The 24,119-nt window shown below is 41.0% G+C and overlaps 1 protein-coding gene across 7 annotated transcripts in view; it reads right to left on the minus strand.

Moving 5' to 3' along the window:
• Positions 1 to 24,119, minus strand: part of MTFR1 (mitochondrial fission regulator 1) — a 127,782-nt gene that overhangs the window by 75,887 nt on the left and 27,776 nt on the right. For all 7 annotated transcript variants that reach the window (XM_063709246.1, XM_055349496.2, XM_063709245.1 and 4 more), the window contains exons 3-4: positions 15,235 to 15,333; positions 3,900 to 4,015 (exon numbers count right to left, since the gene is read on the minus strand). In XM_063709246.1, coding sequence (XP_063565316.1) covers positions 3,900 to 4,015; positions 15,235 to 15,333 — 215 coding nt within the window. The remainder of the gene's footprint in view (positions 1 to 3,899; positions 4,016 to 15,234; positions 15,334 to 24,119) is intronic.

A 24,119-nucleotide genomic window follows, 5' to 3' on the forward strand; every position in this document is an offset into this window, starting at 1 on the left:
AAAAACTGGAATCAACCTAGATGTCCATCAACTATTGCATGATTAAACAAACTATAATACATCCATACAAATGACTACTACTGAGCAATTAAAAAGGATCAAGCTCTTGATGCACACAACAATTTAGATGAATAGCCAAAGAATAATGCTGAGTTTAAAAAGCCAGTCCTGCCCCCTTCAATAGCTCAGCTGGTAGAGCGGGGGACTGTAGGTGCACGCCCGTGGCCATCCTTAGGTGCTGGTTCGATTCCGACTTGGAGAGACACCTTTGTTTGGCCAGGCACGGTGGCTCAGGCCTGTAATCCCAACACTTAGGGAGGCTGAGGCAGACAGATAACCTGAGGTCAGGAGTTCGAGACTAGCCTGGCCAACATGGTGAAACCCCGTCTCTACTAAAAATACAAAAATTAGCTAGGCATGGAGGCAGGCGCCTGTAATCCCAGCTACTTGGGAGGCTGAGGCAGGAGAATCACTTGAACCTGGGAGGTGGAGGTTGCAGTGAGCCGAGATCGCACTACTGCACTCCAGCCTGGGTGACAGAGTGAGTCTCTGTCTCAAAAAAAAAAAAAAAAAGCCAGTCCCAAAAGGTTACATATTGGCCAGGCACGGTGGCTCACACCTGTAATCCCAGCACTTTGGGAAGCCGAGGCAGATGAATTACTTGAGGTCAGGAGTTCAAGACCAGCCTGGCCAACATGGTGAAATCCCGTATCCACTAAAAATACAAAAATTAGGCAGGTATGGTGGCACATACCTGTAACCCCAGCTACTTGGGAGGCTGAGGCAGGAGAATTGCTTAAACCCAGGAGGCGGAGGTTGCAGTAAGCCAAGACTGCATCCCCGCACTCCAGCCTGGGTGACAGAGTGAGACTCTGTCTTAAAAAAAAAAAAAAAAAAAGTTACATATTACATGATTCAATGTATGTAACATTCTTTAAATGATAAAATAGTTAAAATGAACAGATTAGTAGTTGCTAGCCATTAAGAAGGAGTTGAGGTTGGGGATGGAAGAGAAGTATGTATGTAACATTCTTTAAATGATAAAATAGTTAAAATGAACAGATTAGTCGTTGCTAGTCATTAAGAAGGAGTTGAGGTTGGGGATGGAAGAGAAGTATGTGTGGCCATAACAGGGCAACTGGAGGATCTCTGTAGCATGGAAATGTCCTGCATCTTGACTTATCAACATCAATACCCTGCTGTGATATTGTACTATAGTTTTGCAGGATGTTACCATTGAAGGAGACTGAGTGAAAAGCATGGGGAATTTCTCTGTATTGTTTCTTATAAATATGCATGTGAAGAATCTACAATTATCTCAAAATAAAAAGTTTAAATAAAATAAACATCTTAAAAAAGAAAGGCTCTTTACCTGCTAATCCTGCAATCCCTGTGTTTATCTACTGCTATGTCCTTATTTCTATTTGTCATTCAAATCAAATTCCTTCTTTGCTCTTAAGATTATTTTATTCTTATTTTATCCAGCTAATACTACTCAAATGAAATTACTCTTGCTAAAGTCAATGATAATCTTCCAACTGAAAAACAAAATTGAAACTTGCTAGTTTTTCTATTTACCCAGCCTCTAAGTATTTGACACTGATCACTACTCCTCTTCAACAAAAACTCTACCTCCTCTGCTTCCATAACAATACCCTCTACCAGGTCTTCTCCTGCCGCTTAGCTCTTTGGGTGATGGGTTGGGGTTGGGGAGGGTGATAGGGGGAGGAGGCTTTTTCTTTCCTTTAACTTCAAAATGCTGGCTTCACTCAGGGTACAAATGCTCTTCACGTTCTATACATGCTTCTTGGGCACTCTCATATTCAGCCGTTCTATCTAAATGTTATAGAGTATAGGCCTTCCTTACCAATATCCGTTCACATAAACTGTTTCTAGATCAAGGTGAATATCTCACAGAAAACTCAAACATAATATATTCCAGACTAGACTACCCTCTCTTATTACCCCCAGCCAAAACAATCTGTTTTCCTATATTCCTATACATTATAGCTAGGTGCGGTGGCTCACGCCTATAATCCCAGCACTCTAAGAAGTCAAGGCAGGTGGATCACCTGGGGTCAGGAGTTCAAGACCAGCCTGGCCAACGTGGCGAAACCCCGTCTCTACTAAAAATACAAAAATCAGCTGGGCATCATGGCAGCCACCTGGAATCCCAGCTACTCGGGAGGCTGAGGCAGGAGAATTGATAGAACCCGGGAGGTGGGGGTCGCAGTGAGCCCAGATCGCACCACTGCACTCCAGCCTCACTCGGGCAACCAAGTGAGGCTCCATCTCAAAAACAAAACAAAAAAAAAATTGTTTTACCATCCTTATAATTATCCTACATGGAAACCTGAGAATTTAGGATAACTAGACTCTGACTACGTAGGCTCTTCCTTCGTTAATCTCCATATCTAATAAGTTTCTATGTCATTTTAATTCTTATGAATCTCACTTGGCTTTGAACCTCTTCTGCCAGTTTCTTAATTCAGTTAAATTCTGATCATCTCCTAGTTGGTCTATTTCTTGGTCTGGCTCTTTTCTATTCTTCATACTGTTTACATGTTGATTTTACTAGTGCTCAAATTTCTTCCATGGTTCCACACTGCTTTCAGGTTCTATATTGCTTTCCACAAACGTGAACTTTTCTATGTTTCTTAGAGTCACGTGTAAGACCTTTAAACCTCTACCTACTTCTCGTCCTCATCTCCTACAGCTTATCCTTCTTTTCTGCTCTCTAGTCTCATTGAGCCATCTGGCAGTTCCCAAACATGCCACAGTGTCTCCTGGTTTTACCTTTAAACAAGTTCTTTACTCTTCCAGGAATACCAGCCTTCCATTTACTTGGCTCCCACTCAGCCCTCATGATGGAGCTCTAGCATTTCCTCCTGAGAAGTCTTGCTGAACATCTCTCATCCTGCAGTGACCATCTGTAATTACTTTGTAGACTTTACAGTATCAACTGATTTCCTTCTTATTCTCCTTTTGCCTCAAAATTTTTAGGAAACATTCTCCAATTACACAAATTCTCTACTATGAGCCAGACTGATCCCTTTGCCCCAATGAGACCATTATAATTACTGTACTTATCTAAAAATTAATGATCATTGTTTCTGGTCTCTTACATTAGAATGTAAACTGCTGAAGGACAAAGAATTCTGTCAATGAGGACTTAGGACATAATTATATGTCTCTAAAAACTTTACAAATACTAGTCAAGTCTTGAAAATGAACAGACTAGCCTAGGCAACATGGTGAAAACTCATCTCTACAAAAAAAGTAAAAAATAGGCTGGGCGTGGTGGCTCACGTCTGTAATCCCAGCACTTTAGGAGGCCAAGGCGGGTGGATCATCTGAGGTCAGGAGATCGAGACCAGCCTGCCTAACATGGCGAAACCCCATCTCTACTAAAAATACAAAAATTAGCTGGGTGTGGTGGTGCGTGCCTGTAGCCCCAGCTACTCAGGAAGCTGAGGCAGGAGAATCGCTTGAACCTGTGAGGTGGAGGTTGCAATGAGCCGAGATCACGCCACTGCACTGGAGCGTGGGTGACAGAACAAGACTCTATCTAAAAAAAAAAAAAAAAGAATTAGCCGGGGTTGGTGGTGCATGCCTGTGATCCCAGCTACTTGGGAGGCTGAGGTGGGAGAATCACATGAGCCTGGGAGGTCAAGGCTGCAGTGAAGCAAGATCACACCACTGCACTCCAGCCTGAAAAACAGAACAAGACCCAATCTCAGAAAAAAAGAAAAATAAACAGAAAAGAAGACTGTTCAAGAAAAAGAAGAGGGTGCATTACTAGAGATAAAATTAGGCTATTAAAAATAAGAACTGCAAATAATATCATTCTTTAAAAAAATAGATATTGCATCTCAGTTCTGATAGCCTTCCAAACTAACCTTAGTCTTGCTGAACACTCTCCTTCTTCTTTGGCTACCCATCCAACATCAGCAAAAGACGCCACTGCATCCTCTCCTGGGTGGCTGGGACTCCATTCTGTTGCATGGCTGTTAATCTGTAAGTTAAAAATAGGGAAAGTTCTTCACCAAAGATGGCACCAAAATGTTAGAGTAAATTTTTTTTAGTCACCTAAAGGAAAATTGTCAGCTCTGGTGTTAAAAACACATGAGTGGTTTCTAACTCTTCCAGTGAAGGTCTCCATGATTAATAGTCATAATCATATTGTTGCCTAATAGTATATGACAATCTCAGAACTATAACTTTATTCAGTTTTCATTTTATAAGTTGATTTTTTTTTTTTTGAGACGAAGTCTAGCTCTGTCGCCCAGGCTGGAGTGCAGTGGCTCTATCTTTGGCTCACTGCAACCTCCGCCTCCCGGGTTCAAGCGATTCTTCTGCCTCAGCCTCCTGAGTAGCTGGGACTACAGGCACACACCACCACGCCCAGCTAATTTTTGTGTTTTTAGTAGAGATGAGGTTTCACCATGTTGACCAGGCGGGTCTCGAACGCCTGACCTTGTGATCGGCCTGCCTCAGCCTCCCAAAGTGCTGGGATTACAGACGTGAGCCACTGCGCCCAGCCTATAAGTTGATTTTTTAAAAAACTATCCTAGAAAATTAAGAAAAGTTTTAGAATCTAAGCATGAGAAACCACTTTTTTCTAAAGAGATTTTAAAAGGTATGTGTAAGCGGGGGGTATAAGAACAAGCAAACCGGGAAGTGGAGGTTGCGGTGAGCTGAGATCGTGCCACTATACTCCAGCCTGGGTGACAGAGCAAGACTCTGTCTCGGGGGTAAAAAAAAAAAAAAAAAAAAAGAACAAGCAAAAGACCAACTTGAGCTAAATCCAGGAATATTTTAAAATGGCTATTATATAGCTGTTTTGTTCAATGTTTTTACATATGTATACATTATAATGTTGAAAATGTTTTTTAAAACTCCTTAAATCCCCTAAATTTTAAGTAAAAGCATTAAAGAACAAAAGAACAAACAGCAGAACAGAATTCTCTACCTAAACTTAACATGGATGCAAACAGAATATTTTGAAATAAATACAAAAAAAAAAGACAGCCAGGTGCAGTGGTTCCTGCCTACAGTCCCAGTACTTTGGGAGGCCAAGGCAGGCGGATCACTTGAGGTCAGGAGTTCGAAACCAGCTTGGCCAACATGGTGAAACCCCATCTCTACTGAAAATACAAAAAAAATTAGCCAGGCATGGTAGCACACACCTGTAATCCTAGCTACTCAGGAGGCTGAGGTGGGAGGATTACTTGAACCCGGGAGGCAGCAGTTGCAGTGAGCCAAGATTGCACCACTGCACTCCAGCCTGGGTGACAGGGTGAGACAGTCTCAAAAAGAAAAAGAAAAGACAAGCAGGATATCTTGAAATTTATCTTGAAAAACAAAAAAGATAACTGAGTTAAATTTAGATTTAGTTATACATATAATAATGCCTGAGTCAAAAAGTCAACGAATAATAATTTTTAAATAAAGTTATCAGATTAATACTTACTAAAAGTATGAGTGAGGTTTAAATAAAAAAGAAAAATAATCAATCCACACTTTTTAATTAAGGAAAAAATGAAAAGGCCAAAGAGATTCAGTCATTAATATGTTTATCAAAAAGGTTACCCTTGGGACTCATGCATTGTTCAAACCTCCTCAATGCCATCACTGCTAAGTCAAACTTTTGGAAGATATACTTAAATAATGCCTCTTCCTTAAACACAAAATATATCATGCGACACATAATACTAACATTGTTGAAAGTTTAAAATATCTTTAATGTGATATTATGAATAAAACTTTAAACATATCAGTTGTTGGTATGTGTACTCTCCTGGTATAATTATCTAATCAACTTAATAAAGTAGCATTAAAAATAACATTTTAAGGGCTGGGCGTGGTGGCAGGCGCCTGTAACCCGAGCCACTAGGGTGGCTGAGGCATGAGAATCACTTCAACATGGGAGGTGGAGGTTGCAGTGAGCTGAGATTGCGCCACTGCAATCCAGCCTGGGCGACAGAGCAAGACTTGATCACAAAAAAAAACCAAAATCCAAAAACATGTTAACAATAAAGTACTAAGAACATCGAGTATCTAAAGCACCTTAAATTCAGCCAGGTGCGGTGGCTCACGCCTGTAATCCTGGCACTTTGGGAGGACAAGATGGCGGATGGCTTGAGGACCCAGGAGCTTGAGCAACATGGCAAAACACCCGTCTCTACTAAAAATACAAAATAATTAGCGAGGCATGGTGGCATGCGCCTGTAGTCACAGCTACTCGGGAGGCTGAGGTGGGAGAATCATTTGAACCCAGGAGGCAGAGGCTGCAGTGAGGCGTGATCGCACCATCACGCTCCAGCCTGGGCAGCAGAGTGAGACTCTGTCTCAAAAAATAGAAATTTTAAAATCTTGCCTTCCACAAAAACAAAAACAAATAAACCTAATAATGAAATTATGATAAAAAGGCTTTCAAAATACTAATTTGCATGTAGTGGAAGTAATTTGTAGTCAGATGAGGAAAAAAGCATGAACTTCAGTAAGTAAATTCTCAAGGTATAAGATCAAAGGGAAGATTTTTGTACTTCCCTTTGTAGTTCAGAAACTTATCCAAACAGATATTCAGCAAATGGGTATCTCATACAACTTAAATAACACAACTGGGTATCATATTTGATCTCAAGAGTTGAGAAATCAGGTAATGTTCTGTTCCTACCCATTACTGAAAACAGAATGGTATCCTGATATTCCCATAACACTGTAATAAGGAGATTCTAAATGGGTTATGTGGCTATCCTTCAGCAGGAATGTTCCCCAAGCCCTGTGAGGCTCCTAGCAGAGATGGTATTTAATGGGCTGTTTTGTACAAGTGTTAGACAAATCCTAAGACTAAAATCTGAATGGTGCCTTCCTAAGGTGCTATTTCATGAGATGATCAATCTGATCATGACCCTTTGTTTAGAAATAAAAATTCTGTTCCAATATAATGACTAGTTGGTAGAAAGTTAGGTATATTTAAGACAAAGACTTCTTACTTTCCTACAGAAGTTACAAAAATAGCTGTTTTCTTCTAAAACATCTATAAAAGGAAACAAAGTGTGGGGAGGAGGGAAGAAAAAAAGAAAAACAAAACAGAAAAACAAAGTACTACTTTTCTTTTTTGTTGTTGTTGAGACCAGGTCTCACTCTGTCACTCAGGTTGGAGTGCAGTGGTACCATCTCGGCTCACTGCAACCTCCCGCCTCCCAAGTTCAAGCAATTCACCTGCGTAAGCCTTCAGAATTACTGGCACACACCACCACACCTGGCTCATTTTTTGTATTTTTGGTAGAGATGGGGGGTATCGCCATGTTGCCCAGGCTGGTCTCAAATTCCTGGGCTCGGGGGTTCCACCTGCCTCAGCCTCCCAAAGTGCTGGGATTATAGGTATGCACCACCACGCCCAGCCAGTACTACTTTTCTAAGAATACATATTCAAAGAAATATAAGTTAACTCATTTTCAGGATATCATAAATAGTAATTAAGGATTAAACACATTTCTCAATTTTACATCTATAAAATTAAATAATGCCTCCATAAAATTAGTATATTCAACATAAAATGCCAGCTTTTGCACAAACTTTAAAAAAACAAAACAACAAGATACAACAAACTATTCCACGGACTTAATTTGGATCTTACTTAAGCCTTAATTATGCAAATGATACCAAGTCCATAATATGTGCTCAATAAGATGAAAATGTTAATGATGCTCTCAAGAACCAATTCCAAAACCGATAAGATGTATGTCATTTCTACTTGAAATCCTGTCCCACAAAACAAAATAGTTTTGGCATTTAAGTCAAACTCATTCAAAAGACAAAATAAAACTAGAAGAAAATCTTCTTTATAAAAGGCCGTTTCAGGTGTTGGTGAGGGAAGCATTCATTGAGTGACACAGGCATGGGACGCAAAGGACAATTTCCAGGACAATGCACTTAGTAAAGTACAAGTCAAGGTGAAGTCAGCCCTGGCAAGGACTGACAGGAAGAAATTCTTGGAAATATGATTTAGACACCACGACATGCATAGATGACCGATGGGAAGTTTGAGAAAGAAAAGGACAACTTACTGAAGGTTCCCAGCAAGGTCCTGTCCTACTACAGCTATTATTAGTGGAAAAAGAAAAAAAAAGTGAAGAGATAGAAATTTTTTTCAAAATCACATTTCATTCAGAGCAAAAATTCAATAATAACACTAAATTACCCAAAATTCAATTTTATTTTAGAAATCTTACTGAAGCAACTTTAATTTAAAATATTCTGATAATATACCAAAAAAATCAGTTCATTTAATAAAGTGCATATTCGTAAAATACAAATGTTGTACAATAGTAGAAAAGCTTAGAATAAAAATGTTAGAAGTACTAACTTCATCCTCTTGTGACTTCATAAAATAAACACAACAGTGCTGGGAACTAGGATTCTCTGCAAAGGGCATAATAGTAAATACACTCATTCTAGTTTACTACCATTTGTTTATAGCCAAATGCATAACATACACGGATTCTTTGTTTGTTTGTTCGAGACCAAGTCTTGTTCTGTTGCCCAGGCCAGAGTGCAGTGGTGCAATCTCAGTTCACTGTAACCTCCACCTCCCAGGTTCAAGCAATTCTCCTGCCTCAGCCTCCTGAGTAGCTGAGATTACAGGCACCCACCACCATGCCTGGCTAATTTTTGTGTTTTTAGTACAGATGGGGTTTCACCATGTTGACCAGGGTGGTCTTGAACTCCTGACCTCAAGTGATCCACCCGCCTCAGCCTCCCAAAGTGCTGGGATTACAGGTGTGAGCCACCACACCCAGCCCACATATACACAGTCTTAATAGCAACATAGTAAAATGATAATCTCTAGCTTTTTACCTACATAGATTTAATTATTTCTCTTTTACCAGTTGCTTCCATGCTAAGAAAAATTAAAAGCAGGCTGGGCGCGGTGGCTTACGCCTGTAATCCGAGTACTTTGGGAGCCTGAAGGTGGGCGGATCACGAGGTCAGGAGATCGAGACCATCCTGGCTAACATGGTGAAACCCCGTCTCTACTAAAAATACAATTAGCTGGGCGTGGTGGCAGGTGCCTGTAGTCCCAGCTACTCAGGAGGCTGAGGCAGGAGAATGGCGTGAACCTGGGAGGCGGAGCTTGCAGTGAGCCGAGATTGCGCCACTGCACTCCAGCCTGGGCAACAGAGCAAGACTCCGTCTCAGAAAAAAAAAAGAAAAGAAAAACGGAAAGCAGAATTTGTGGGGTTTTGTTTGCTTGTTTAAGATGAAATCTCACTCTGTCACCCAGGCTGGAATGCAGTGGTGTGATCTCGGCTCACTGCAACCTCAGCCTCCTGGGTTCAAGCAGTTATCCTGCATCAGCCTCCCAAGTAGCTGGGATTATAGGTACCTGCCATCACACCCAGCTAATTTTTGTATTTTTAATAGAGTTGAGGTTTCACCATGTTGGGCAGCTGGTCTCAAACTCCTGACTTCAAGTAATCCACCTGCCTCAGCCTTCCAAAGTGCTGGGATTATAGGTGTGAGCCACCATGCCTGGCCTGTTTTTTTTTTTTTTTTAGACGGAGTCTTGCCCTGTCACCCAGGCTGGAGTGCAATGGCACAATATCGGCTCACTGCAACCTCTGTCTCCCAGGTTCAAGCGATTCTCCTGCCTCAGCCTCCCGAGTAGCTGGGATTACAGGCACGTGCCATCACACCCAGGTAATTTTTGTATTTATTAATAAAGACAGAGTTTCACCATGTTGGCCATGCTGGTCTTGAACTCCCAACCTCAGGTGATTCACCTGCCTTGGCCTCCCAAAGTGCTGGGATTTTAGGTGTGGGCCACCGCGCCTAGCCGAATTTCTGTATTTTAATACAGTATAGTGACATACAGTGACACCATCAACTTGCCAGGTGATATACCTGTGTAAAGAACAACAGTCTGAAAGACAGAACACTAAATTCAATATTCTAGCCCAGACTCAGTCACTACTATTTCTGAATGTGATTACTTTTTAAAAATGTATTCTGGCTGGATGCAGTGGCTCATGCCTGTAATCCCAGCACTTTGGGAGGCCGAGGCGGGCGGATCACGAGGTCAGGAGATCGAAACCATCCTGGCTAACATGGTGAAACCCCATCTCTACTAAAAATACAAAAAATTAGCCGGGCGTGGTGGCGGGTGCCTGTAGTCCCAGCTACTTGGGAGGCTGAGGCAGGAGAATGGCGTGAACCTGGGAGGCAGAGCTTGCAGTGAGCCAAGATCGCGCCACTGCACTCCAGCCTGGGTGACAAGTGAGACTCCATCTCAAAAAAAAAAAAAAAAGTATTCTTTAAGATTACAAAGCTGTATATATTTATTATGTTTGAAATATGTGCAGTGGTTCAACTGAATTGGATTACCTCCAATTCAATTTTTTCTGGTGAAAACACTTAAAATCTACTCTCTCAGTGATTTTCAATATACAATACATTGCTGTTAACTATAGTCACCATGTTGTAAATGTATCTCTTGCATGGTCACTATTTAAGTGAACATTTATTAAAAGTTTCTATACATAACACACTTAGAATAGTAGAAGGCAAGAGAACAAAGCCACCAGAGGGAGGAAAATGTGTCTATTTCGGAAAATAATCTTTAAGGGTAAGCAGCAGTATCCTTGTGGAAATACAAGATTTTTAAGAGATCAACTGCCTGAGATGAATAAAATGGCCACAAACATCTGTTGGTTACTTTTTTTTTTTTTTTTTTTTGGAGATGGAGTCTTGCTCTGTCGTCCAGGCTGGAGTGCAGTGGTGTGATCTTGGCTCATTACAACCTCCAGTTCCCGGGTTCAGGCAATTCTTCCTGCCTCAGCCTCCTAAGTAGCTGGGATGACAGGAACTTGCCATCACGCCCGGCTAATTTTTGTATTTTTAGTAGAGACGGGGTTTCACCACAGTGGCCAAGCTGGTCTCAAATTCCTGACCTCAGGTGATCCGCCCGCCTCAGCCTCCCAAAGTGCTGAGATTATAGGTGTGAGCCACCCCGTGCCCAGCCATACTCAGTTAGTCTCAAAACTACTATTTCACAGTGCCTTTTTTTTTTTTTTTTTTTTTTTTTGAGATGGAGTCTCGCTCTTTCGCCCAGGCTGGAGTGCAGTAGCATGATCTTGGCTCACTGCAACCTCAGCCTCCCAGGTTCAAGAATCAAGCTGATTCTCCTGCCTCAGCTTCCTGAGTAGCTGGGATTACAGGCACTTGCTATCATGCCTGGCTAATTTTTGTATTTTTAGTAGAGACGGGGTTTCACCACATTGGCCAGACTGGTCTTGAACTCCTGACCTCAGGTGATCCGCCCGCCTCGGCCTCCCAAAGTGCTGGGATTACAGGTGCGAGCCACCGTGCTGGGCTCCACAATGCCAAAATTTATAAAACATACTATTTGTTGCTGGATTCAGTAATCTTTAAGGGCCAACTGACTATAAAATTATAGCTAAAAATAAAAAATGAACATCATATACAGTATGACATCACATGCTAGCATATTCCAAATTATCTAGTAGTTATTGAAGCACACGGTTAAATTTAACAGTTATTTTACATATTAATCCAGGTATGCATCTTCAAACAGCTCAGATGTTCAAAGATCACTATACCATACTACTACGTCTCCCACTTTAATAGTTCCTGACTGACTGGAACCTTCTCTTGGTTCCTCAAACAATTTCTATCTGGCCTTAGGATCTCTACACATGCTATTCTGTCTGCACACAATGACTCCCTCAACCTCTACTTGTCTCCTCAACTCTGCAGAGCAGGCTCTTTGTAATCCTTAATTGCCATTCCTTTAGAGAGGCCTTCCCTGAGAACTCCTGATCTTCTCCCTCATGCTACACTACTTCATACTATATGGCATTTATTACAAATGATAATTATACCTTTATTAGCATATTGACTTTTTAAATATCTCTCCCACTGAATCATATAACCAATAAGGGCAAACATACATGCTGTTTCATTCACCACTCAATACCAACACCTAGCATAAAATATGAATTTCAGGTTTACTTGCTATATAAAGATGTGCCATAACAAATGGCCATTTTACTTCCAGATTTAATCACCATGTGTGAGCTTTAGTAGGAATCTCATTCATTACTTTTTTGGTTACTAAACAGTCCTTTTCCACCACCAATTCCAAAAACCACTCCTTGCAGTCCAAGAAAATAGCTTGGGTTAGGTTTACCAGAGAGAAAAATGTGAAATTACCCAATAGAGTTGGTATTCAAACTACTATAACCACACAGCCAAGTTCCCAACCCAGGTTATTCTGAATTGACCGTATGACTGTCCTGTTCTCAGTTTAATCCACTTCAACTTGGATATGGTCTCAGTATAATGATGTCCACTTGCCCTGTGCCCCATACTAGACTCTCAGTCTCAGACTTTCAATAATAATATTTACCCACATTGGACTCCCAGATAGCCTGGATATATTCCACATCAGTTAGCCCCTAAATGAGCTACAAAAAATAGGGGAAAAAATGCATTTTCAATTTTCTTACTCAAAACTGCCTCCTGTATACATTTTGAAGACTACATCTTTTATATTTCTGATAAACAAAGAAGCAGTGGAGATACAGAAGGATGATAGCATATGTAAAACATTTAAGTAGCAGACAAAATGCTTTTTATTTTTTTGAGACAGAGTTTCACTCTTATTGCCCAGGCTGGAGTGCATTGGCGCGATCTTGGCTCACAGCAACCTCCAACTCCCAGGTTCAAGCCATTCTCCTGCCTCAGCCTCCTGAGTAGCTGGGATTACAGGCACCTGCCACCATGCCCAGCTAATTTTGTATTTTTAGTAGATATGGGGTTTCTCCATGTTGGCCAGGCTGGTCTCGAACTCCCGACCTCAGGTGATCCACCCACCTCAGCCTCCCGAAGTGCTGGGATTGTAGGTGTTGGCCACCAGACAAAATACTTTAACACCGATGTTGAATTTTAAAAGACTCAGTATGGGCCAGGTGCGGTGGCTCACGCCTGTAATCCCAGCACTTTGGGAGGCCGAGGTGGATGGATCACCTGTGGTTGGGAGTTCGAGATCAACCTGGCCAACACGGAGAAACCCCATCTCTATTAAAAATACAAAATTAGCCAGGCTTGGTGGCACATGCCTGTAATCCCAGCTACTTGGGAGGCTGAGGCAGGAGAACTGCTTGAAGCCGGGAGGCAGAGGTTGCAGTGAGCCGAGATTGTGCCATTGCACTCCAGCCTAGGCAACAAGAGCGAAACTCAGTCTCAAAAAAAAAAAAAGACTCAATATAACTGGAAATACAAATCTATAACTATAAACAAATGGCTTCCGTCTCTCACTACATTCTCAAGTAGGTCATCAATGTTTCTCGTACCTTACTCTTCTCCTTATGTTAATCCATTTTTTTCAAATGCAGTTCAAATTAGTTAAATCTAATACTCTTTTTCTGCTCATACCCTTTTAAAAGACTGATAACATCGAGAAAAAGAATTCTCCCAAGTAAATGTACTTGACTCTAGTACTTCAGCCCATTGACTGTCAAGGCAGACTTGGGGGTTGCAATCAGAAAACGTTAGATATCTCCACGTCTCTAGCTATATGAATGCAAACGCTGAAGCACATTTTCCTGGAACTAGGAGGGAGGTAAGATAGTTAACCAGAAAGACATTGATGGAATTGAACAATCAGAAAAAAGTTTATAAAACTTAGTTAACATAATAGCTATTTGAAGGAAACTGGCAAATAAGAGCAGTTCATGTCTAAATGAATTGAATTCTTGGAAAGTACTTGAGAGACTTACTACCACAGATTTTCTTCATTTTGATTATTAAAAAGAAAAAAAGGCAGTCGGGTGCAGTGGCTCACACCTGTAATCCCAGCACTTAGGGAGGCAGAGATGCGCAGATCACCTGAGATCACAGGGCAAGACTCTGTCTCCAAAAAAAAAAAAGAAAAAGAAACAGATTTCACCTCCATTTACCAGGAGGAGTGATTTAAGAACATGACATGTTATCAAACGGGTACACATGGGCACTTCTGAATTTCTGAATGATGAGTTAAATACATCTTCCATATCTCCACATGTTAATCTATTATTTAAAAGCGGCAGAGATATCTGTTGAATTTTATATTATTCAATGTTGAACTGAAATGTTCTTACATTACGGTTGTAAAGAATTGCTAAAAAAAGAACAAAGTTATGTGATAAATGTCTAATACTATAATAACAATAAGAAAACAAGGCCAGGCACAGTGGCTCACACCTGTAATCCCAGCACTTTGGAAGGCCGAGACAGGCAGATCACAAGGTCAAGAGATCAAGACCATCCTGGCCAACATGGTGAAACCCCATCTCTACTAAAAACACAAAAATTAGCTGGGCGTGGTGGTGTGCACCTGTAGTCCCAGCTACTCGGAAGGCTGAGGCAGGAGAAGTGCTTGAACCTAGGAGGCAGAGATTGCAGTGAGCTGAGATCCTGCCACTGCACTTCAGCCTGGCAACAGGCAAGATTCCATCTCAAAAAAAAAAAAAAGAAAGAAAGAAAGAAAGAAACAAAAGCACAAATCAAGGAAAATAGCAATATCTCCAAGCAAAGAGTAGAGTTGCTCCAGATTTGGTGCTAAAAGAGAATACTGTACTAAGACCTTCAAAAGTTCTAAGACTAAGACTTTCAAAAGTTCTCCTGATTCACGGTTTGACTATCACCTCACTGTGAAAACCACAATTACCTTTTTGTCTTGACACTGTCATTGCCAAGGCAATGGATCCTATAATTAATGCTGAGCTTGAAACCAATGACAGGGAAAGCAACTTATATGGCATCCACAGAGATCTAAAAATAAAGCAGGGGAACAGAGTGGCTATCCAAAGAGGAAGGTATATAATTACAGAAGAAAAATAATGGTGGTACATGAAGCACCTGAAATAATATAAAGCCTATGTTTGAGGTCACCTAGGAATTAACAACTGCTTAGCTTATTATATGCTCCTAAATCTTCACATATGCATCCTTAAGAAGGATAAATATCTTAAAAATCTCAATCACGTCACAGAGAAACTAAAATTAGAAAGGCTTTACTGTGGTTTTTAATCCTCTTTTATTGTATTGATAGTGGCATCAATTGGTGAAAAGTCTCAAAAACAAAATGCTTTTAAAACCATCTTGCCTATTTATATTTCTAATGTACATATTAATAAAATACTTAAAATATATAAAATATAGTACCTGAAACTGAACTCTTGGACACTGAATCAGAGACAAATTAGTACCAATTTTCCTTACGATACTTCGAGACGAACCATATGGCTTCCTAGACCAAAGTACCTGAGGAAGTAGGAAAAACCGAAAGCTTAATTACAAGATGTACAGAACTGTTAAGACAAAGCATTAGACAATTATTTGTATGACATACTAACACATTAATTACAGGATCAGAATGCTCTAAATATTATGGCAAATAAGCTAATGTTTCTCAATCCAAAAATAAAGAATACATATATAGATAGATAGATAGATATTATTAATTCAATAAAGTTTAATGTAAGATATTATATAAAAATATAAACTAGCCAGTAATTTTTAAATACTATACTTACAGTAAAAATTTTATTTTCATCAGGTTTGCATACTATTCTGCAACAGAAACACTATTTTATCTCTTCTGCTATATTTTTAGTTTTAGAATTTTGATATACATAGTTTTTATTAAATGTATGTTACTTTTGCTGTAATACACTTTTCAAAACAATCCCAAATTAGTACAAAGTTCAGAATCTGAATGTGTACCATGCAGGGTGCTCCATGTTGTTTGCTGCACAAGAATGCTTGGCCAAGGGTGAGAAAAGGCTGAAATCCAGGCATATTGCTCTTGGGAGGCCTGCTCCCCAAAGGAAAGGTAAGAAACTTCATCTGAGCAGAATTTCTCAGATGAAATCGTAATAAAACAGGACATTATGCTATGCTTAAAGACAAAAACAAACCCTCAAAGCAAAAAAAAAAAAAAAACAAAAAGCACACGTGTTGAATGTTAGGTAAATCATTACAAATTGTACCTTGAAACTTCTCCCCAAGTATATGACCTCTCTTTAAAGGAAAAACTATTCATCTGTTTTGAGTGCTACACTTGAAAGCCTGGACAGAATAAGTAAAGAAAGGTAGTATGCTATTAAAAGCAATTTTAAAAGAAAAGAGTAAGAATTATATGACTATTATACTTAATTCATCAAACTTTAACATTCAATTATGTAAGGCCAGGTGCGGCGGCTCCCGCCTGTAATCCCAGCACTTTGGGACACCAAAATGGGCGGATCACCTGAGGCCAGGAGTTCAAGACCAGCCTGGCCAACATGGCAAAACCCCATCTCTACTAAAAATACAAAAATTAGCCAGGCATGGTGGTGCACACCTGTAATCCCAGCTACTTGGGAGGCTGAGGCATGAGAACTGCTTGAACCCAGGAAGCGGAGGTTGCAGTGAGCCAAGATCGCACCACTGCACTCCAGCCTGGGTGACAAAGCGAGACCTTGTCTCAAAAATAAAACAAAATAAAAACTCAAAAAACAATTATATTCTAAAGACTAAAAAGAACCAAATCAGCTGAGTATGAATTCTGGAGAAATGGATACTACCCCTTTTTTTAAGATCAATCCGTGATCATTCTACTTTAAAGAATGAAATTACCCCAATATAAACAAACAGCATAACCAAACAACTGTTCACTGTAAACAGTGGAGGCTCCAAAACCTAACTCAAACTAGACCCTTAGATAAAAGCATATACAACTTATAAAATGAGCACAGAAACTATCTGATTTCTTAAATTTTAGCAATCAAGTCCAATTCAAGGATAACAGTATGAGTCAGTGTGGAGTTCAGGGCTGGGCACAGTAGCTAACATCTGTAATCTCAGTGCTTTGGGAGGCTGAGGTAGGAGGATCATTTGAGGCCAGAAGTTTGAGACCAGCCTGGGGTCTTTTTGTGAGACCGCCATCTCTACAAAAAATTGGAAAATTAGCCAGGGGTGGTGATGCATGCTGTCGTCCTAGCTACAGGAGAGTCTAAAGCAGGAAGGTCCCTTTAGCCCAGGAGTTCCAGGCTGCAGTGAGTTAGGATTGCACCACTGCACTCCAGCCTAAGCAACAGAGTGAGACCATGTCCCCCCGCCCCCCACCCCCTGAGAAAAAAACCAACAAAGTGGAAATCATAGAAGGATATATAATACCCCTGGCACCTGCCATAGCTTTCATATAATTTTCATCACATATTTTCCAAAGTTTCACTGAATCTTACCTAGAAGAGTTCCAAAAAGTATTTATAACCTATACTGACTCCAATAACCAACAAAAATGATAGCTCTTGCTTCGGAAATGTAAATAAAAAGGATGGCAAAGATTAGAAAACTGGTAAGTAGAAAGGAAGATAAAAATTTTAAAATATGAATAGTATACAAAGAATGTTAAGAAGCAAAGTTACTCTGAAGCTTAGAAGAAAACATCATTCACATCAATAATCATACAGGATTATGACACAAGTAGTCTTAATAACATGTGAGGACTAAGGGAAAGGAAAACATCTGACTAGAGAAAAATGGGAAGCCTCGCAGTTCTACAATGTCAACATCAGACTACCCACCAAAAAAAGAACAAACATGGGCAAATAACTCTAAGACAGTATTTAAGCAAACTTTTTACCTTATTATTATTACTATTATTTATTTATTTTTGAGATGGAGTTTCACTCTTTCGCCCAGGCTGGAGTGAAGTGGAGCAATCTCGGCTCCCTGCAACCTCTGCCCCCTCCAGGTTCAAGTGATTCTCCTGCTTCAGCCTCTTGAGTAGCTGAGATTACAGTAGCTGGGATTACAAGTGAATGCCACCACGCCTGGCTAATTTTTTTGTATTTTTAGTAGAGACGGGGTTTCACCATGTTGGCCAGGCTGGTCCCGAACTCTTGACCTCAGGTGATCCACCTGTCTCAGCCTCCCAAACTCCTAGGATTACAGGCGTGCACCACCGCACATGGCCCTACCTTATACATTTTAATAGATCCTGTTCTTTTACAAATAAATCCATAGGGCAAAAGTAAGTATACCATTCAGTCATTTCTCTTCTTGAGTCTTCTATTTAGTCACAAGTCAAAATTCTCCTATGATGTAGTACAAGTGGAATGCTATTTGTGCATCACAATGTGACAATTAGACAGTCTAAAGTGAATCTTTCTCCCCTCCGGCAAGCAAAGGTCTTGTCTGGAGATGAAGAGGACAAAAAGCTCACAAAGAAAAATTTAGAAAGGATTTGCCAAGGTCAGGAACTAATGTTTCTGCCAGCTTTTAGCATTCTTCACTACACATGTTGCAGGGTGAAATGTCAACTATTATGTTTCCATCTGTTTAATATCAGAAAAATACTAGGTGCCTTCAACAAGAGAAGTGGCCAATGATTCAGCTTTTTTTTTTGAATTTTTTTAGATGGAGTCTCGCTCTGTCACCCAGGCTGGAGTGCAGTGGTGCGATCTCGGCTCACTGAAACTTCCACCTCCTGGGTTAGAGCAATTCTATCTAGCTAGAATTATAGGCAGGTGCCACCATGCCCAGCTAATTTTTGTATTTTTAGTAGAGACGGGGTTTCACGATGTTGGCCAGGCTGGTTTCGAACTCCTGACCTCAGGTGATCTAATTGTCTCGGCCTCCCAAAGTGCTGGGATTACAGGCATGAGCCACAACGCCCAGCCGATTCAGCTTTTAATTATAAGGAATAAGTAGATTATTTAGGTATCTTCTACAAAGTTAAAGGAAGGAAAAGAACAGATTGCTTTATGTGATTATTTTTTCAAGCATACACAGTAGACTAACATAATGTGTTCTTCTGTTACTTGTGAATTACATAGTACTTAGCACCAATAAATATCAAATAAGGGTCTGTGTAAACTAATGACTGAAATATTTAGAATGAAGAGCCATAACCTTTATTGGATGGTACGAAAAAGTGAGGGGAAAGAATAGCTAATTTCCAGGAACTCTAAAACTAGGTCTGACTACTTTTCTATTTTTTTCTATTCAGCCCTCATAGAGGGGGAGAAATTGTAAATGGCTGTGCAGAAACAGTGAACAGATGGTACTGAAAAGTCACCATCTGTGCATTGGGAGGCTGTATGACCCAAGTGCATCTCCTACCGTAACTTGTGGCTGAACTATGTCTTGTCAGTATGCTAGTTTAGAGAAGGAAAGACTTCCTCTAAAGACAAACTGTCATTAATATTTCTTTAGATGAAAGAGAGAAGGCAGGGAGAAGAAAATGGTCATAAAATAATCCAATTTCTTTTTTTTTTTTTTTTTTTTTTTTTGGGACAGAGTCTCCCTCTGTTGCCAGGCTGGAGTGCAGTGGCATGATCTCAGCTCACTGCAACCTCTGCCTCCCGGGTTCAAGCAATTCTCCTGCCTCAGCCTCTCCAGTAGTTGAGACTACAGGCACGTGCCACCACACCCGGCTAATTTTTGTATTTTTAGTAGAGACGGGGTTTCACCATGTTGGCCAGGATGGTCTCGATCTCTTGACCTCATGATCCACCCACCTCAGCCTCCCAAAGTGCTGGGATTACAGGCGTGAGCCACCAAGCCTAGCAAGATAATCCAATTTCATTTAGAAAATAAGACAATCCAATGCCATTAAGAAATAGCTGGCTGGGCGTGGTGGCTCATGCCTGTAATCCCAGCATTTTGGAAGACCGAGGTGGGCGGGTCACGAGCTCAGGAGTTCAAGACCAGCCTGGGTAACATGGTGAAACCCTGTCTCTACTAAAAATACAAAATTAGCCAGGTGTGGTGGTGCACACCTGTAATCCCAGCTACTCAGGAGGCTAAGGCAGGAGAATAGCTTAAACCTGGGAGGCAGAGGTTGCCGTGAGCTGACATCGTGCCACTGCACTCCTGCCTGGGACAGAGCAAGACTCTGTCTCAAAAAAAAAAAAAAAGAAACAGCTAAACAGGGCCAGGCACAGTGGTTCATGCCTGTAATCCCAGCACTTTGGAAGGCCGAGGTGGGTGGATCATCTGAGGTCAGGAGTTCGAGACCAGCCTGGCCAATGTGGCGAAACCCCGTCTCTACTAAAATATAAAAACTTAGCCAGGCGTGGTGGCACGTGCCTGTAGTCCCAGCTACTCAGGAGGCTTGAGGCAGAATTGCTTGAACCGGGAGGCAGAAGTTGCAGTGAGCAAGATCACGCCACTGCACTCCAGCCTGGGTGACAGAGCGAGACTCTGTCTCAAAAAAAAAAAAAAAAAAAGAGAGAAATAGCTAAACAGAAAAACCATGCTTTATCTATGAAAACTGCTTTTACATAATCTAACAGTGAATCTGTGTGTGTGTGTGCGCGCACATGCATGTCTGTGTCTAGTAATGACAGTCCATAACATTTAGCAACAGTGTTTGAAAGTGATGACAGCAAGGAGGAGGATGACAACAGGAAAGTAGTTTGTTCTTTTTTAACATTGTGAAATGCTATTGTAGAAAGTGTTGACGTGTGAGGCTGGAATCTGAAGCTGTCATCTGTCTCATCCATGATGACTGCACTCAAGCTGTATGTGGTAATTCATTTATTATAGACTAGTTTTACATACATTATTATTTGAGGGCAACTTTTAGCAGGAAAAACTATAAATTTAACTCTAAGAAAAATATGTTTTTCTGGCTGGGTGTGGTGGCTCACGCCTGTAATCCCAGCACTTTGGGAGGCTGAAGAGGGTGGATCACTTGAGGTCAGGAGTTCGAGACCAGCCTGGCCAACATGGTGAAACCCTGTCTTTACTAAAAATACAAAAATTAGCCAGGGGTGATGGCGGGCACCTGTAATCCCAGCTACTCAGGAGGCTGAGGCAGGAGAATCACTTGAACCCGGGAGGCAGAGGCTACAGTGAGCCAAGAATGCGCCACTGCACTCCAGCCTGGGACACAACAAGATTTCGTCTCAAAGAACAAACAAAAATAAATAAAATATATTTTTCATGACAAGCTATGTGATATTAATGCATTAATGCATTAGGTTCATGTATCCCTAAAATTACACACAAAATTGTGTATGTGTTACTTTTCTGGGAAGAGCATCCATACTGTTAATCAGATCTTTAAAAAGTTAGGACCCAACAAAATGTAAATTCTTAATTCTCAGGGAGCTAAGGGAAAATTAAAAGTGTGTGTTGGGAAGGGGGAAGGAGTGAAAATGGGAAGATGAAATTCTGTAACAATTTTTAAATCCTTAACCAAAGATTAACACTTCCCTCAGTTCTCTTCTTCCTTACTCACATTCCTCCTCCAAAGCACCAAAAGAAAACCAGAGTACAATAATACAAATTATTATAGATACTTGCTATAGTAACTTTTCTTCCAATATAAAATACTGAAATTAATCAGAATCACATTAGCTTCACACTATTCTCACTTCCTGCAATTTAAAAAACATTTTTGCTTAGGGACATAAAAAGTTTGGAGATATGTGAGCATGTAGTTTTAAATTCAAACAAATGTTGAGGGAAAATAAAAGGCAGTAAAGAGAAAACAGGCCATTATAGCATATAGGCCTGGCTTTAAAATTAGCCTCTACGAATTTACTGCCTGTATAAAGCTGGCCAAATTATTCACCCCTCTATGCTTCTGTTTTTTCACCTATAAAATGGAGATATTATCTGCTTCATGAGCCTATGAGCATTAAATGAGTTAAGGTATTTATAATGGTTTTTTTTGTTGTTGTTTGTTTGTTTTTTTGAGACGGAGTCTTGCTGTCGCCCAGGCTGGAGTGCAGTGGCGTGATCTTGGCTCACTGCAAGCTCTGCCTCCCAGGTTCACGCCATTCTCCTGCCTCAGCCTCCCGAGTAGCTGGGACTACAGGTGCCCGCCACCTCGCCCAGCTAATTTTTTATATTTATTTTTAGTAGAGACGGGGTTTCACCGTGTTAGCCAGGATGGTCTCGATCTCCTGACCTCGTGATCCACCCGCCTCGGCCTCCCAAAGTGCTGGGATTACAGGCGTAAGCCACCGCGCCCGGCCTTTTTGTTTTGTTTTGTTTTTGAGACGGAGTCTTGCTCTGTCGCCCAGGCTGGAGTGCAGTGGCGTGATCTTGGCTCACTGCAACCTGTGCCTCCCGAGTTCAAACCGGATTCTCCTGCCTCAGCCTCCCGAGTAGTGGGGACTACAGGCATGCACTACCATGCCCAATTAATTTTTATACTTTTAGTAGAGACAGGGTTTCACTATGTTGGTCAGGCTGGTCTCGAACTGCTAACCTTAGGTGATCCGCCTGCCTAAGCCTCCCAAAGTGCTGGAATTACAGGTGTGAGCCACTGCACCAGGCCATATATAATGTTTTTAATAAACATTAACAGTCATCTTTCCCTTCTAAGGGTAGCAAAGTACACTGAAAAGAGAAAGGATTTTGGAATCAGAATTGGGTTCACATTATAGTTCTACTACTTAGGTAACTTTGTTCAAGGCAGTTAAACACTCTGAACCTCAGGTTTCTCATCTGTAAAGTGCATTGTTCTATTGAATATAGGCAATTTATGTAAAAGCACTGGCCACAGTAAGCACTGGCATAGTAAGCTAAGCAGGGATGGCTATTACAGTAATATTAGTGTGCAGAGTCAAAGACAATGAGCCAATCACCACTGGCTGTTCTAATGGGAAAAATGAAACAAAACAAAATCTAATCTAAAAGCATGCAATTTCTTCTTATTTTTTATTTTTTGGAAGCAGGGTCTCACTCTTATAGTCTACGCTGGAGTGCAGTGGCATGATCTCAGTTGACTGCAATCTCTGCCTCCCAGGGTCAAGTGATCCTCCCACCTCAGCCTACCAAGTAGCTGGGACTACAGGCATACACCACCATGCCCGGCTAATTTTTGTAATTTTTGTAGAGATCGTGTCTCACTGTATTATCCAGGCTGGCTTCAAACTCCTGAACTCCAGTGATCCTCCCACCTTAGCCTCCCAAAGTGCTGGGATTACAGGCATGAACCACCGTGCCAGCCTTTTTTTCTTTAAAAAAAAAAAAAAAAGATAAAATAAAGGATGAAGGTAGTTTTCACTCTTGGAATGCTTTCAAGCACAGTATCAAATTCATTTAAAAGGACAGACGCAGTGGCTCACGCCTGTAATCCCAGAACTTTGGGAGGCCAACGTGGGTGGATCACCTGAGGTCAGGCGTTCAAGACCAGCCTGGCCAACATGGTGAAACCCCATCCCTATTAAAGATACAAAATTAGCCGGGAATGCATTTCACTTTCCTGCAATTCAGAGATATTGTTCTTTTTACAAATTTAAGGTTTGTGGCAACCTTGTGTCAAGCCAAGTCTACTGACACCATTTCTCCAACAGCATGTGCTCACTTCATGTCTGTGTCATGTTTTGATGATTCACACAATATTTCAAACTTATGCATTACTATTTTTTTTTGAGACGGGGTCTTGCTCTGTTGCCCAGGCTGGAGTGCAGTGGCACAATCTCGGCTCACTGCAAACTCCGCCTCCTGGGTTCAAGCGATTCTCCTGCCTCAGCCTCCTGAGTAAGCTGGGACTACAGGCAGGCACCCACCATCATGCCTGGTTGATTTTTGTATTTTTAGTAGAGATGGGGTTTCACCATATTGGCCAGGCTGGTCTTGAACTCCTGACCTTGTGATCCACCCGCCTTGGCCTCCCAAAGTGCTGGGATTACAGGCGTGAGCCACGGCGCCTGGCCTATTTTTTTTTTTTTTTAATTATACTTTAAGTTCTGGGATACATGTGCAGAACGTGCAGGTTTGTTAAATAGGTATACATGTGCCATGGTGGTTTGCTGCACCCATCAACCCGTCATCCAGGTTTTAAGCCCCACATGCATCAGGACAACGCATGCATTGTCCTAATGCTCCCCCTCCCCTTGCCCCCCATCCCTCTACAGGCCAGGCCCTGACTTATGCATTCTTATTATATCTATTATGGTGATCTATGATCAGTGATCTTTGACGTTATTTGTTACTACTTTAATTGTTTTGGGGTGCCATGAACCAAGCACATGTAAGATGGCAAACTTAATCGATAAATGTTATGTGTTTTTTGACTGTTCCACCCACCAGCTATTCCG

This window comes from Gorilla gorilla, chromosome 7, assembly GCF_029281585.2.
Source record: "Gorilla gorilla gorilla isolate KB3781 chromosome 7, NHGRI_mGorGor1-v2.1_pri, whole genome shotgun sequence".
Lineage (NCBI taxonomy): Eukaryota > Metazoa > Chordata > Mammalia > Primates > Hominidae > Gorilla > Gorilla gorilla.